Below are 14,542 nucleotides of genomic sequence, written 5' to 3' on the forward strand. Positions count from 1 at the left end.
TCTGTCACATCTGTGAATGTGGAATGTGTTTATAAGTCTGTCACATCTGTGAATGTGGAATGTGTTTATAAGTCTGTCACATCTGTGAATGTGGAATGTGTTTATAAGTCTGTCACATCTGTGAATGTGGAATGTGTTTATAAGTCTGTCACATCTGTGAATGTGGAATGTGTTTATAAGTCTGTCACATCTGTGAATGTGGAATGTGTTTATAAGTCTGTCACATCTGTGAATGTGGAATGTGTTTATAAGTCTGTCACATCTGTGAATGTGGAATGTGTTTATAAGTCTGTCACATCTGTGAATGTGGAATGTGTTTATAAGTCTGTCACATCTGTGAATGTGGAATGTGTTTATAAGTCTGTCACATCTGTGAATGTGGAATGTGTTTATAAGTCTGTCACATCTGTGAATGTGGAATGTGTTTATAAGTCTGTCACATCTGTGAATGTGGAATGTGTTTATAAGTCTGTCACATCTGTGAATGTGGAATGTGTTTATAAGTCTGTCACATCTGTGAATGTGGAATGTGTTTATAAGTCTGTCACATCTGTGAATGTGGAATGTGTTTATAAGTCTGTCACATCTGTGAATGTGGAATGTGTTTATAAGTCTGTCACATCTGTGAATGTGGAATGTGTTTATAAGTCTGTCACATCTGTGAATGTGGAATGTGTTTATAAGTCTGTCACATCTGTGAATGTGGAATGTGTTTATAAGTCTGTCACATCTGTGAATGTGGAATGTGTTTATAAGTCTGTCACATCTGTGAATGTGGAATGTGTTTATAAGTCTGTCACATCTGTGAATGTGGAATGTGTTTATAAGTCTGTCACATCTGTGAATGTGGAATGTGTTTATAAGTCTGTCACATCTGTGAATGTGGAATGTGTTTATAAGTCTGTCACATCTGTGAATGTGGAATGTGTTTATAAGTCTGTCACATCTGTGAATGTGGAATGTGTTTATAAGTCTGTCACATCTGTGAATGTGGAATGTGTTTATAAGTCTGTCACATCTGTGAATGTGGAATGTGTTTATAAGTCTGTCACATCTGTGAATGTGGAATGTGTTTATAAGTCTGTCACATCTGTGAATGTGGAATGTGTTTATAAGTCTGTCACATCTGTGAATGTGGAATGTGTTTATAAGTCTGTCACATCTGTGAATGTGGAATGTGTTTATAAGTCTGTCACATCTGTGAATGTGGAATGTGTTTATAAGTCTGTCACATCTGTGAATGTGGAATGTGTTTATAAGTCTGTCACATCTGTGAATGTGGAATGTGTTTATAAGTCTGTCACATCTGTGAATGTGGAATCTGTTTATAAGTCTGTCACATCTGTGAATGTGGAATGTGTTTATAAGTCTGTCACATCTGTGAATGTGGAATGTGTTTTGGTGGTTGATTGAAACACTAAAGAAAATGAAATAAAACTTTAAATTGAAGAAGAAGAAAAAAGAATGTCACTGCAGAGGTCTATGAGCACTTCATGTTTAAAAGCAACGGCATTTATCCTGTCAAGAATATCTCATATTTTATAGCTGTCTTATATACCGTTATCTGCATTATCACTGCATTATCACTGCATCATCACTTTGATGAACAAGTCAAAGTGAGTACATTTGCCAGGCAACATAGTTTAAACATTAATCCGTATTCTATATTATAGCACTATTAAATGAAAACATTACATGATCTTAAGCAAATAAAATACAACTTTTCAGGAAACGTCAGGAACACACGTTCAGTTCTGTATACACATAAATGCTCAGTAATCCTTCCCTCAGACATGGCTCAGTAGTTCCCCCTCGGACATTCTTGTTAACATGTTTCCCTCAAGATGGCAGCAATGCAAAAGATTTATCTAACAAGCATCCCATTACATGATCTTCAAGATGGCAGCGCAGAAACATGTCTAGGTATTTCTAATGCTGGATGACAGAGTGTGCATCCCAAGAGGCACCCTATTCCCTAAATACTGCACTATTCTGGACCAGGGCCCAAGTATCCAACGTGATGTTAACATCTTTAAGAACACATGTAGAAGTGGTTGGATTAAATAGGTTCAATAAAATGTGTTGGAACATTGCTTTGACAAAGGACTTGCTTTGAAATTGTGTCGTCAATAACATTTTAAAGGAAATGAACCTGCTGTCCTCAACCTTCCTTTACATTTGCAGTTTTACAATCCTAGGACTGAGTAACCTTCAGAAGTCGAGACAATTACTGACAGATTGGTTAAAGTGAAAACACACTACAATAATCAGATTTAATAATAGCTTGAGTTGCTCTCAATGATTTTCTGCTCTAGTCTCATTTTGAGTTCAGAGACCAGGGCTGAGCTGACGGGGATCCTAGAAGTGTCAGAGCTGATGTTGATCTCCCTGCTCTGGCTGGAACTCCTGGAACCAGTACAGGTCAGGCCCCCAGAGACGGTGGGCACTGCTGCCCAGTGCCGGGGCCTCTCACTGGGCCTGGGGTTGGAGGACGGAGGAGGGCAGGATGGAGGGGGCAGGCAGGGAGCTCTAGGGGGCGTAGGCTTGGGTTTTGACCTGGAGCACCGGGGGCCGCCTTTGTTGTTGAGGTTTACGTTGACACTCCCTGCTTCCTGGTCGCCTACAATGAACTTGTTTGACGAGTCATTTCCGCTACCACGGAACGGTACGTTAAAAGTCCACGGCTTGCGGTCCCTTGGCAGTCTCCGTCTGATGACGATGCGACGTGCCGGCATTATCCTGTTGGACTTGGTGTTGCGCAAGAACGTAGCCGTGGAGATCAAGACAGTGACCCCTACCAATATGCTGATGACACCAGCGACCATGCCAAGGGCCTTCATTGGGTTGTCCCTACTTTGCAATAAAAAGTCTGCCATAGGCCCATTGATTTGAGTCTGTAAAAGAGCACAAAGAGAAATACTTTTAATCACGGGACTAGATTATCAAACATTTTAAACGTTCACCATTTAGGGTCCAAAGCATGTAGGCAAGCAGTGAGGTCAGAGGTCAGACATGGATGATCCAAGCACCGACAGAGGAGCCTCAGACAGACTACATCTCTATAACAGTACTGACAGAGGAGCTCCAGACAGACTACATCTCTATAACAGTACTGACAGAGGAGCTCCAGACAGACTACATCTCTATAACAGTACTGACAGAGGAGCCTCAGACAGACTACATCTCTATAACAGTACTGACAGAGGAGCCTCAGACAGACTACATCTCTATAACAGTACTGACAGAGGAGCTCCAGACAGACTACATCTCTATAACAGTACTGACAGAGGAGCTCCAGACAGACTACATCTCTATAACAGTACTGACAGAGGAGCTCCAGACAGACTACATCTCTATAACAGTACTGACAGAGGAGCTCCAGACAGACTACATCTCTATAACAGTACTGACAGAGGAGGCTCAGACAGACTACATCTCTATAACAGTACTGACAGAGGAGCTCCAGACAGACTACATCTCTATAACAGTACTGACAGAGGAGCTCCAGGCAGACTACATCTCTATAACAGTACTGACAGAGGAGCTCCAGACAGACTACATCTCTATAACAGTACTGACAGAGGAGCCTCAGACAGACTACATCTCTATAACAGTACTGACAGAGGAGCTCCAGACAGACTACATCTCTATAACAGTACTGACAGAGGAGCTCCAGGCAGACTAAATCTCTATAACAGTACTGACAGAGGAGCTCCAGACAGACTACATCTCTATAACAGTACTGACAGAGGAGCTCCAGACAGACTACATCTCTATAACAGTACTGACAGAGGAGCTCCAGACAGACTACATCTCTATAACAGTACTGACAGAGGAGCTCCAGTCAGACTACATCTCTATAACAGTACTGACAGAGGAGCTCCAGGCAGACTACATCTCTATAAAGGTACTGACAGAGGAGCCTCAGACAGACTACATCTCTATAACAGTACTGACAGAGGAGCCTCAGACAGACTACATCTCTATAACAGTACTGACAGAGGAGCCTCAGACAGACTACATCTCTATAACAGTACTGACAGAGGAGCTCCAGTCAGACTACATCTCTATAACAGTACTGACAGAGGAGCTCCAGGCAGACTACATCTCTATAAAGGTACTGACAGAGGAGCCTCAGACAGACTACATCTCTATAACAGTACTGACAGAGGAGCCTCAGACAGACTACATCTCTATAACAGTACTGACAGAGGAGCCTCAGACAGACTACATCTCTATAACAGTACTGACAGAGGAGCTCCAGACAGACTACATCTCTATAACAGTACTGACAGAGGAGCTCCAGACAGACTACATCTCTATAACAGTACTGACAGAGGAGCTCCAGACAGACTACATCTCTATAACAGTACTGACAGAGGAGCTCCAGACAGACTACATCTCTATAACAGTACTGACAGAGGAGGCTCAGACAGACTACATCTCTATAACAGTACTGACAGAGGAGCTCCAGACAGACTACATCTCTATAACAGTACTGACAGAGGAGCTCCAGGCAGACTACATCTCTATAACAGTACTGACAGAGGAGCTCCAGACAGACTACATCTCTATAACAGTACTGACAGAGGAGCTCCAGACAGACTACATCTCTATAACAGTACTGACAGAGGAGCTCCAGACAGACTACATCTCTATAACAGTACTGACAGAGGAGCTCCAGGCAGACTACATCTCTATAACAGTACTGACAGAGGAGCTCCAGACAGACTACATCTCTATAACAGTACTGACAGAGGAGCTCCAGACAGACTACATCTCTATAACAGTACTGACAGAGGAGCTCCAGACAGACTACATCTCTATAACAGTACTGACAGAGGAGCTCCAGACAGACTACATCTCTATAACAGTACTGACAGAGGAGCTCCAGGCAGACTACATCTCTATAACAGTACTGACAGAGGAGCTCCAGACAGACTACATCTCTATAACAGTACTGACAGAGGAGCTCCAGGCAGACTACATCTCTATAACAGTACTGACAGAGGAGCCTCAGACAGACTACATCTCTATAACAGTACTGACAGAGGAGCTCCAGACAGACTACATCTCTATAACAGTACTGACAGAGGAGCCTCAGACAGACTACATCTCTATAACAGTAACAGTACTGACAGAGGAGCCTCAGACAGACTACATCTCTATAACAGTAACAGCATCATGACTGCAGGTGGTCCTTTGTGGCTCAGTTGGGGGAAAAAGCATGGGTTCAGCAACACCAAAGTTGGGGGTTTAATTCCCACAGGAAGCTCATAGATGCGCCAATGAAGTATGTACTCACTGTACTGGATAAAAACATCTGTTAACTGGCACATACAGTGGGGAGAACAAGTATTTGATACACTGCCGATTGTGCAGGTTTTCCTACTTACAAAGCATGTAGAGGTCTGTAATTTGTATCATGGGTACACTTCAACTGTGAGAGACGGAATTTGCAATAAAATGCTAATTAACTACTTAAAAATCATACAATGTGATTTTCTGGATTTTTGTTTTTAGATTCCATCTCTCACAGTTGAAGTGTACCTATGATAAAAATTACAGACCTCTACATGCTTTGTAAGTAGGAAAACCTGCAAAATCGGCAGTGTATCAAATACTTGTTCTCCCCACTGCATGATATTACGATATATGAGTTTGACGCTGATCCATTCATCCCAGCCTGCTGTGACTGTTGATCATCGAGGCTTAGGATGTGACCCAAATTACAACCTATTCCCTACATGGTGCCCTGCCCGGTGGGCTCATCAGAACTGTCTGTTCCATCTGTTCACTAGCATGTTTCTGATGAGGATTAAGTTCCTGTGACAGGTTCACAAAGCACTGCATTGACAGCTACTGGATCTCTCTGGTTGATATGAGAGATTATTCTGTTCTTCTGACAAAGGAGCTCAAACAGACACTGGGCCTGTAATTAAATGACTTCACGTTTGTTACCTCAGTATAGTTGTTAGTATAGTAAACTGTTTAAAGTAGGCTATGGTAAGGGTTAGTTAAGGTTGGAAGGCTATGTTAAGGGTTAGTTAAGGTTAGAAGGCTATGTTAAGGGTTTGGGTAAGTTAAGGTTGGAAGGCTATGTTAAGGGTTAGTTAAGGTTAGAAGGCTGTGGTAAGGGTTAGTTAAGGTTAGAAGGTTATGGTAAGGGTTAGTTAAGGTTAGAAGGCTGTGGTAAGGGTTAGTTAAGGTTAGAAGGCTATGGTAAGGGTTAGTTAAGGTTAGAAGGCTGTGGTAAGGGTTTGGATTAGTTAAGGTTGGAAGGCTATGGTAAGGGTTAGTTAAGGTTAGAAGGCTATGGTAAGGGTTAGTTAAGGTTAGAAGGCTATGGTAAGGGTTAGTTAAGGTTAGAAGGCTGTGGTAAAGGTTTGGGTTAGTTAAGGTTGGAAGGCTATGGTAAGGGTTTGGGTTAGTTAAGGTTAGATGGCTATGGTAAGGGTTTGGGTTAGTTAAGGTCAGAAGGCTATGGTAAGGGTTTGGGTTAGTTAAGGTTGGAAGGCTATTGTAAGGGGTTGGGTTAGTTAAGGTTAGAAGGCTATGGTAAGGGTTAGTTAAGGTTAGAAGGCTATGGTAAGGGTTTGGATTAGTTAAGGTTAGAAGGCTATGGTAAGGGTTTGGGTTAGTTAAGGTTGGAAGGCTATGGTAAGGGTTAGTTAAGGTTAGAAGGCTATGGTAAGGGTTTGGGTTAGTTATGTTCAGAAGGCTATGGTAAGGGTTTGGGTTAGTTAAGGTTAGAAGGCTATGGTAAGGGTTAGTTAAGGTTAGAAGGCTATTGTAAGGGTTTGGGTTAGTTAAGGTTAGAAGGCTATGGTAAGGGTTAGTTAAGGTTAGAAGGCTATGGTAAGGGTTTGGGTTAGTTAAGGTTAGAATGCTATGGTAAGGGTTAGTTAAGGTTAGAAGGCTGTGGTAAGGGTTTGGGTTAGTTAAGGTTAAAAGGCTATGGTAAGGGTTTGGGTTAGTTAAGGTTAGAAGGCTGTGGTAAGGGTTTGGGTTAGTTAAGGTTAGAAGGCTATGGTAAGGATTTGGGTTCGTTAAGGTAAGGATTAGGGTTAGGTAACGTAGGTTTAAACTCTTTACAACCCAGTGATGCCGATGCTCACCACAGCCGTAGTCAGCAACAAAAAAGAAATTGACCCAGAGCTAATTTCAGGTCTGCTGAGCACAAACTTGAACGTTGTGACACTTCTGTGCAACTTCCAGCGCGCACGTCCTGTAAACACCGAGGATGTGACCACTATAAGTTACAGTTTTAACAGTTGTCAAGTAGGCTGCTGTGGCTATTTGATCATAATGTAGTGCCTACCAGAGTGGCCTACCATCAAAAACTATGGAGAAAATGCATCCCATAACATTTTAACATGGAAATAGCTGTTCTATCATCCAGCCTACAGTAGCAGCCAATGTGTGGTGTTCAATGTAAGCCTACATTCCGAGATAACATGCAGGGCTTGACATGAACCTGTGTATCTACGTGTCCTTCAGACACGGAGGTGACTGAAAATGTTGTTGTGTTGTTCGATGCAAAATACCACTTTACAGAATAAAAATGCATTATTATTCCCATAGCATTATTACAGAGTCAGACACATTATGCTCCCCTCTGCCTATTGGCTACTGAGCTTATTCAAGCCTGTATCAAAATACAACACTGCCACTTTAAGTTAAAAAATATATAAAAAATAAGTTATTTACCTGACTGGCTTTTCAAAGACATCTAGAAATGTACATATTTTGGGCTCTTGTAGAAAGTATAAAAACAACAGTTTTTTTGCCGTACTTGTTGACAGTCTCTCTCTAGTCGTGGTTTTAAACATTTGTTGACAGTCTCTCTCTAGTCGTGGTTTTAAACATTTGTTGACAGTCTCTCTCTAGTCGTGGTTTTAAACATTTGTTGACAGTCTCTCTCTAGTCGTGGTTTTAAACATTTGTTGACAGTCTCTCTCTAGTCGTGGTTTTAAACATTTGTTGACAGTCTCTCTCTAGTCGTGGTTTTAAACATTTGTTTACAGTCTCTCTTTAGTCGTGGTTTTAAACATTTGTTGACAGTCTCTCTCTAGTCGTGGTTTTAAACATTTGTTGACAGTCTCTCTCTAGTCGTGGTTTTAAACATTTGTTGACAGTCTCTCTCTAGTCGTGGTTTTAAACATTTGTTGACAGTCTCTCTCTAGTCGTGGTTTTAAACATTTGTTGACAGTCTCTCTCTAGTCGTGGTTTTAAACATTTGTTGACAGTCTCTCTCTAGTCGTGGTTTTAAACATTTGTTGACAGTCTGTCTCTAGTCGTGGTTTTAAACATTTGTTGACAGTCTCTCTCTAGTCGTGGTTTTACACGTTTTGAAATTTTACAGTCTCAATTTTGCTGTAGATTTATTTTATGCCTGCTCACGTCACTGCAGACATCCGATTGGCCAGCGGTTTATAGTGCACTTGATTTGCTCTCCGGGCCCACCAGAGACGGTCATCTGAGACATCCGATTGGCCAGCGGTAGGTTTATAGTGCACTTGATTTGCTCTCCGGGCCCACCAGACACGGTCATCTGAGACATCCGATTGGCCAGCGGTAGGTTTATAGTGCACTTGATTTGCTCTCCGGGCCCACCAGACAAGGTCATCTGAGACATCCGATTGGCCAGCGGTAGGTTTATAGTGCACTTGATTTGCTCTCCGGGCCCACCAGACACGGTCATCTGAGACATCCGATTGGCCAGCGGTAGGTTTATAGTGCACTTGATTTGCTCTCCGGGCCCACCAGACACGGTCATCTGAGACATCCGATTGGCCAGCGGTAGGTTTATAGTGCACTTGATTTGCTCTCTGGGCCCACCAGACACGGTCATCTGAGACATCCGATTGGCCAGCGGTAGGTTTATAGTGCACTTGATTTGCTCTCTGGGCCCACCAGACACGGTCATCTGAGACATCCGATTGGCCAGCGGTAGGTTTATAGTGCACTTGATTTGCTCTCTGGGCCCACCAGACACGGTCATCTGAGACATCCGATTGGCCAGCGGTAGGTTTATAGTGCACTTGATTTGCTCTCTGGGCCCACCGGGGAAGGCAGTTATTACCTTCAGACATAAGAAATGTTCAAAATGGCAACAGTTCTCCTAGCCAGCGCGCAGGGCAGCTGAATCAGGTGCACCAAGTACCACCGACAGCACAAGACTAAATCATTCAAAAGGAATACAAGGCTTTATCATTGTTGTTGTTTTTTACAGAAACGTTTGGCGATCGACTAGGAATGCTTAGGAGATGGACCAGTCGATCGTGATCAACCGGTTCGTGACCACTGCTCTAGAAAGTTGAGTGAAAAGTCAATCTCCTGCTTCTCTCTGTGGACTGATATTTCTAAGTGGCAGTCATGGGGAGCTGCAGCTTAGATGGAACATTGGGTCAGCATTACGGTTAGATTAGGGTTAGGGTTATAACTCTACGGTTAGAGTTAGGTTATGGTTAGGTTAAGGTTAGGATTCGAGTTAGGTTAAGGTTAGAGTTATGTTAAGGTTAGAGTTAGGTTATGGTTAGGGTTAGGTTAAGGTTAGGGTTCGAGTTAGGTTAAGGTTAGGTTAAGGTTAGGGTTCAAGTTAGGTTAAGGTTAGGTTAAGGTTAGAGTTAGGTTATGGTTATGGTTAGGTTATGGTTATGGTTAGGTTAAGGTTAGAGTTAGGTTATGGTTAGGTTAAGGTTAGAATTAGGTTTAGGTTAGGGTTAAGGTCAGGAAACATTGAACTTACCGCCTCAGTGATGTCGATGTTGACCACGGCGGTAGTGCTGAAGGACGGAGACCCTCGGTCCCGGGCTTGGACCACCAGAGACCACCTGCAGTCCTTCTGCTTGGTGATGTTCTGCACGATCTCCATGGACTTGATGTACGACTTCAGCTTGATCTCTCCAGTCTCTGCGTTGATGTCGAAGATGTTGTCCGGCTCAGCTTGCATGATGGAATACTCAATGATGTTATTGGGCGACCCTGCATCGGCATCTATTGCCTGAATGAAATAAGGAAAAATCGGCAAAAACCAAACACATGACTTAAATGTATACTGTATATATACTCTGAAGCGGTTCTGGATACACTCACATTTGACATTTCAGGTAATTATCATCCAAACATTCACTACACAGTTGTGACTAGGGTCGTAACGATTCATACAGTGTTTACTAGGGTTGTAACGATTCATACAGTGTTTACTAGGGTCGTAACGATTCATACAGTGTTTACTAGGGTCGTAACGATTCATACAGTGTTTACTAGGGTTGTAATGATTCATACAGTATTTACTAGGGCCGTAACGATTCATACAGTGTTTACTAGGGCCGTAACGATTCATACAGTATTTACTAGGGCCGTAACGATTCATACAGTGTTTACTAGGGCCGTAACGATTCATACAGTGTTTACTAGGGCCGGAACGATTCATACAGTGTTTACTAGGGTCGTCACGATTCATACAGTGTTTACTAGGGCTGTAACGATTCATACAGTGTTTACTAGGGTTGTAACGATTCATACAGTGTTTACTAGGGTTGTAATGATTGATACAGGGTTTACTAGGGTCGTATTGATTCACAGGGCCGTAATGATTCATACAGTGTATTTAGGGTTGTAATGATTCATACAGTGTTTACTAGGGTCGTAACAATTCATACAGTGTTTACTAGGGTTGTAACGATTCATACAGTGTTTACTAGGGTCGTATTGATTCACAGGGCCGTAATGATTCATACAGTGTATTTAGGGTTGTAATGATTCATACAGTGTTTACTAGGGTCGTAACGATTCATACAGTGTTTACTAGGGTTGTAACGATTCATACAGTGTATTTAGGGTTGTAACGATTCATACAGTGTTTACTAGGGTCGTATTGATTCATAGGGTCGTAATGATTCATACAGTGTATTTAGGGTTGTAACGATTCATACAGTGTTTACTAGGGTTGTAACGATTCATACAGTGTTTACTAGGGTTGTAACTATTCATACAGTGTATTTAGGTTTGTAACGATTCATACAGTGTATTTAGGGTTGTAACGATTCATACAGTGTTTACTAGGGTCGTATTGATTCATAGGGTCGTAATGATTCATACAGTGTATTTAGGGTTGTAACGATTCATACAGTATTTACTAGGGTTGTAATGATTCATACAGTGTTTACTCGGACCAAACCGGACCGATGGCCAGTGAACCCCTAGGGAACACCTCTACACACCACACTGTACCTCCTTTAGGGATCTATAATTTACCCCCTTTTTCTCCCCAATTTCAATCTTGTCTCATCGCTGCAACTCCCCAACGGGCTCTGTAGAGGCGAAGGTCGAGTCATGCATCCCGCAAAACATGACCTGCCAAACCGCACGTCTTAACACCCTTCCGCTTAACCCGGAAGCCCCCCCCCCCCCCCCCCCCCCCGGCCAAACACTCCCCTAATCCGGACGACACTGGGCCAATTGTGCGCTGCCCTATGGGACTCCTGGTCACGGCCGGTTGTAATACAGCCACTCTTATCTTATCTTATAGCTACTGTACATACCTCTACTTTAACAGGTGCACCAATGACCATGGTCCTCTCCACAAGGCTGTCATCGAACTCTGGAGCATGGTCGTTGATGTCCAGGACAGTGACAAACACCTCCGCCAGGCTGTACTTTCCCTCTGTGTCCTCTGCCTTCACGTAGAAGTTGTACTTGGACTTGACCTCAGCATCCAGAATGGCCCAGGCCTGGGTGTATATGATGCCTGAAGACGGATGGATGAGAAACCTGGAATACACAACAGAGAGTGGATTGGCAGTATATTAGTAGTATATTGGGAGTATAATGGCTGTTTGATAGCCTTATATTGGCAGAATTTTAGCGGCATATTGGCAGTATATTAGCAGTATATTGGCAGTATATTAGCAGTATATTGGCAGTATTTTAGGAGTATATTGGCAGTATTTTAGGTGCATATCGGTAGTATATTGACAGTATGGCAGTATATTGGCAGTATATTAGCAGTATATTGGCAATATTTTAGGAGTATATTGGTAGTATATTGACAGTATGGCAGTATATTGGTAGTATATTGGCAGTATATTAGCAGTATATTGGGAGTATATTGGTAGTATATTGACAGTATGGCAATATATTGGCAGCATATTGGCAGTATATTGACAGTATGGCAGTATATTGGCAGTATATTGGCACTATATTAGCAGTATATTGGCAGTATATTGACAGTATGGCAGTATATTGGCAGTATATTGGCAGTATATTGGCAGTATACTGGCAGTATATTAGCAGTATATTGACAGTATGGCAGTATATTGGCAGTATATTAGCAGTATATTGGCAGTATATTGACAGTATGGCAGTATATTGGCAGTATATTAGAAGTATATTGGTAGTATATTGACAGTATATTGACAGTATGGCAGTATATTGACAGTGTGGCACTATATTGGCAGTATATTAGCAGTATATTGGCAGTATATTGACAGTATATTGACAGTATGGCAGCATATTGGCAGTATATTAGAAGTATATTGGTAGTATATTGACAGTATGGCAGTATATTAGCAGTATATTGGCAGTATATTGACAGTATGGCACTATATTGGCAGTATATTAGCAGTATATTGGCAGTATATTAGAAGTATATTGGCAGTATATTAGAAGTATATTGGTAGTATATTGACAGTTACAGTTTAATCTTGGATTAAAACTTGTGGTAAAAATATGTCAAGAAAGTCCTGTGTGTCACGCCTTGGTCATTGTATTTTGTGTTTTCGTTATATATTTGGTCAGGCCAGGGTGTGACAGGGGTTTATGTTATTGTATTTCGTATTGGGTTGTAGTATTTGGGATCGCGGCTGATTAGGGGTGTTGTATAGGCTTGGCTGCCTGAGGCGGTTCTCAATCAGCTGTCAGGTGATTCTCGTTGCCTCTGATTGGGAACCGTATTTAGGTAGCTTGAGTGTCGCTTTGTCTTTCGTGGGTGATTGTTCCTGTCTTTGTGTTAGTTAGCACCAGACAGGCTGTAAAGGTTTTCACGTTTAGTTTGTTGTTTTTTGTATTATAGTTATTTCATGTATCGCTATTCTTCATTAAAAGACATGAGTAACCACCACGCTGCATTTCGGTCCAACTCTCCTTCAACAGACGAACGCCGTTACACTGTGGTCCAGAGGCTGGATAAAGTTTTCTGTATTATCCACAAAGGTAATTATTTGTCCAGTACACATTTTGTATGTCCAATGTTGTTTAAAGTGGCACATATTCAGCCATTTTCAATCATTTTCCTTTCACAACGTATTCCCTGTGAAAATTAACAAATACAAAGCAACCTGTTAACTTTAACAAGTTTAGAATTAGACTTCCCGTGTCAAGACGGCTAGCAAAACTGGAAGATAAATTGACACTTGTTTTTTTTCAATGTACTGCCTGCCTTGCTTTCCATAGCAGAGCTCCAGCTGTCACATTGCATGTTAATTGGCCCTCTCTACATGGGGCATCCAAGCCTGGCAGGCTATTTCTTACCCTACAATCCAATTACGAGATTAACCAGTCAGTATCTTGCTGCCATCTTAGAGGAAGCTGGTACAGGGGAAAGGGGGGAGCTACAGTCTACCAGCAGAGCCACAGATGTTACAAATAATGATATTGTATAAGTGATCATTTTTTTTGCCCATTTTGATCTATTCAACTGGCTCCACATCAACCGAGGAAGTGATTTTACACAGATCATCATGTCCGACAATCATTGGTGTTGGCAGGACTCTACTGCACTTACAAATCATATCTGGATCCATAGATGGAGTACTTGACTTCACCCCAAAGGCCAGAGTCTGGATCATTGGCCTGGAAAGCAACCAAGGAAAGGGAGTTAGAACACTGGAATGGAAATTAGAGTAGACTAGAGGAGAGAATTTAGAATGCTGATAGAACACTGGAACGGAACATAGAGTAGACTACAGGAGAGAATTTAGAATGCTGATAGAACACTGGAACGGAACATAGAGTAGACTAGAGGAGAGAATTTAGAATGCTGATAGAACACTGGAACGGAACATAGAGTAGACTAGAGGAGAGAATTTAGAATGCTGATAGAACACTGGAACGGAACATAGAGTAGACTAGAGGAGAGAATTTAGAATGCTGATAGAACACTGGAACGGAACATAGAGTAGACTAGAGGAGAGAATTTAGAATGCTGATAGAACACTGGAACGGAACATAGAGTAGACTAGAGGAGAGAATTTAGAATGCTGATAGAACACTGGAACGGAACATAGAGTAGACTAGAGGAGAGAATTTAGAATGCTGATAGAACACTGGAACGGAACATAGAGTAGACTAGAGGAGAGAATTTAGAATGCTGATAGAACACTGGAACGGAACATAGAGTAGACTAGAGGAGAGAATTTAGAATGCTGATAGAACACTGGAACGGAACATAGAGTAGACTAGAGGAGAGAATTTAGAATGCTGATAGAACACTGGAACGGAACATAGAGTAGACTAGAGGAGAGAATTTAGAATGCTG

The 14,542-nt window shown here is 42.0% G+C and overlaps 1 protein-coding gene across 1 annotated transcript in view; it reads right to left on the minus strand.

The window, feature by feature from the left end:
* Positions 1–1,479: 1,479 nt before the first annotated feature.
* LOC109884088 (cadherin-related family member 1-like) overlaps positions 1,480–14,542 on the minus strand; it is a 44,244-nt gene continuing 31,181 nt past the window's right edge. Inside the window, exons 15-18 of the mRNA XM_031804549.1 lie at positions 13,790–13,857; positions 11,550–11,778; positions 9,752–10,006; positions 1,480–2,894 (exon numbers count right to left, since the gene is read on the minus strand). Of these exons, the coding sequence (XP_031660409.1) occupies positions 2,274–2,894; positions 9,752–10,006; positions 11,550–11,778; positions 13,790–13,857 (1,173 nt within the window). The 3' untranslated portion in view covers positions 1,480–2,273. The remainder of the gene's footprint in view (positions 2,895–9,751; positions 10,007–11,549; positions 11,779–13,789; positions 13,858–14,542) is intronic.

This window comes from Oncorhynchus kisutch, linkage group LG25, assembly GCF_002021735.2.
Source record: "Oncorhynchus kisutch isolate 150728-3 linkage group LG25, Okis_V2, whole genome shotgun sequence".
Classification (NCBI taxonomy): domain Eukaryota; kingdom Metazoa; phylum Chordata; class Actinopteri; order Salmoniformes; family Salmonidae; genus Oncorhynchus; species Oncorhynchus kisutch.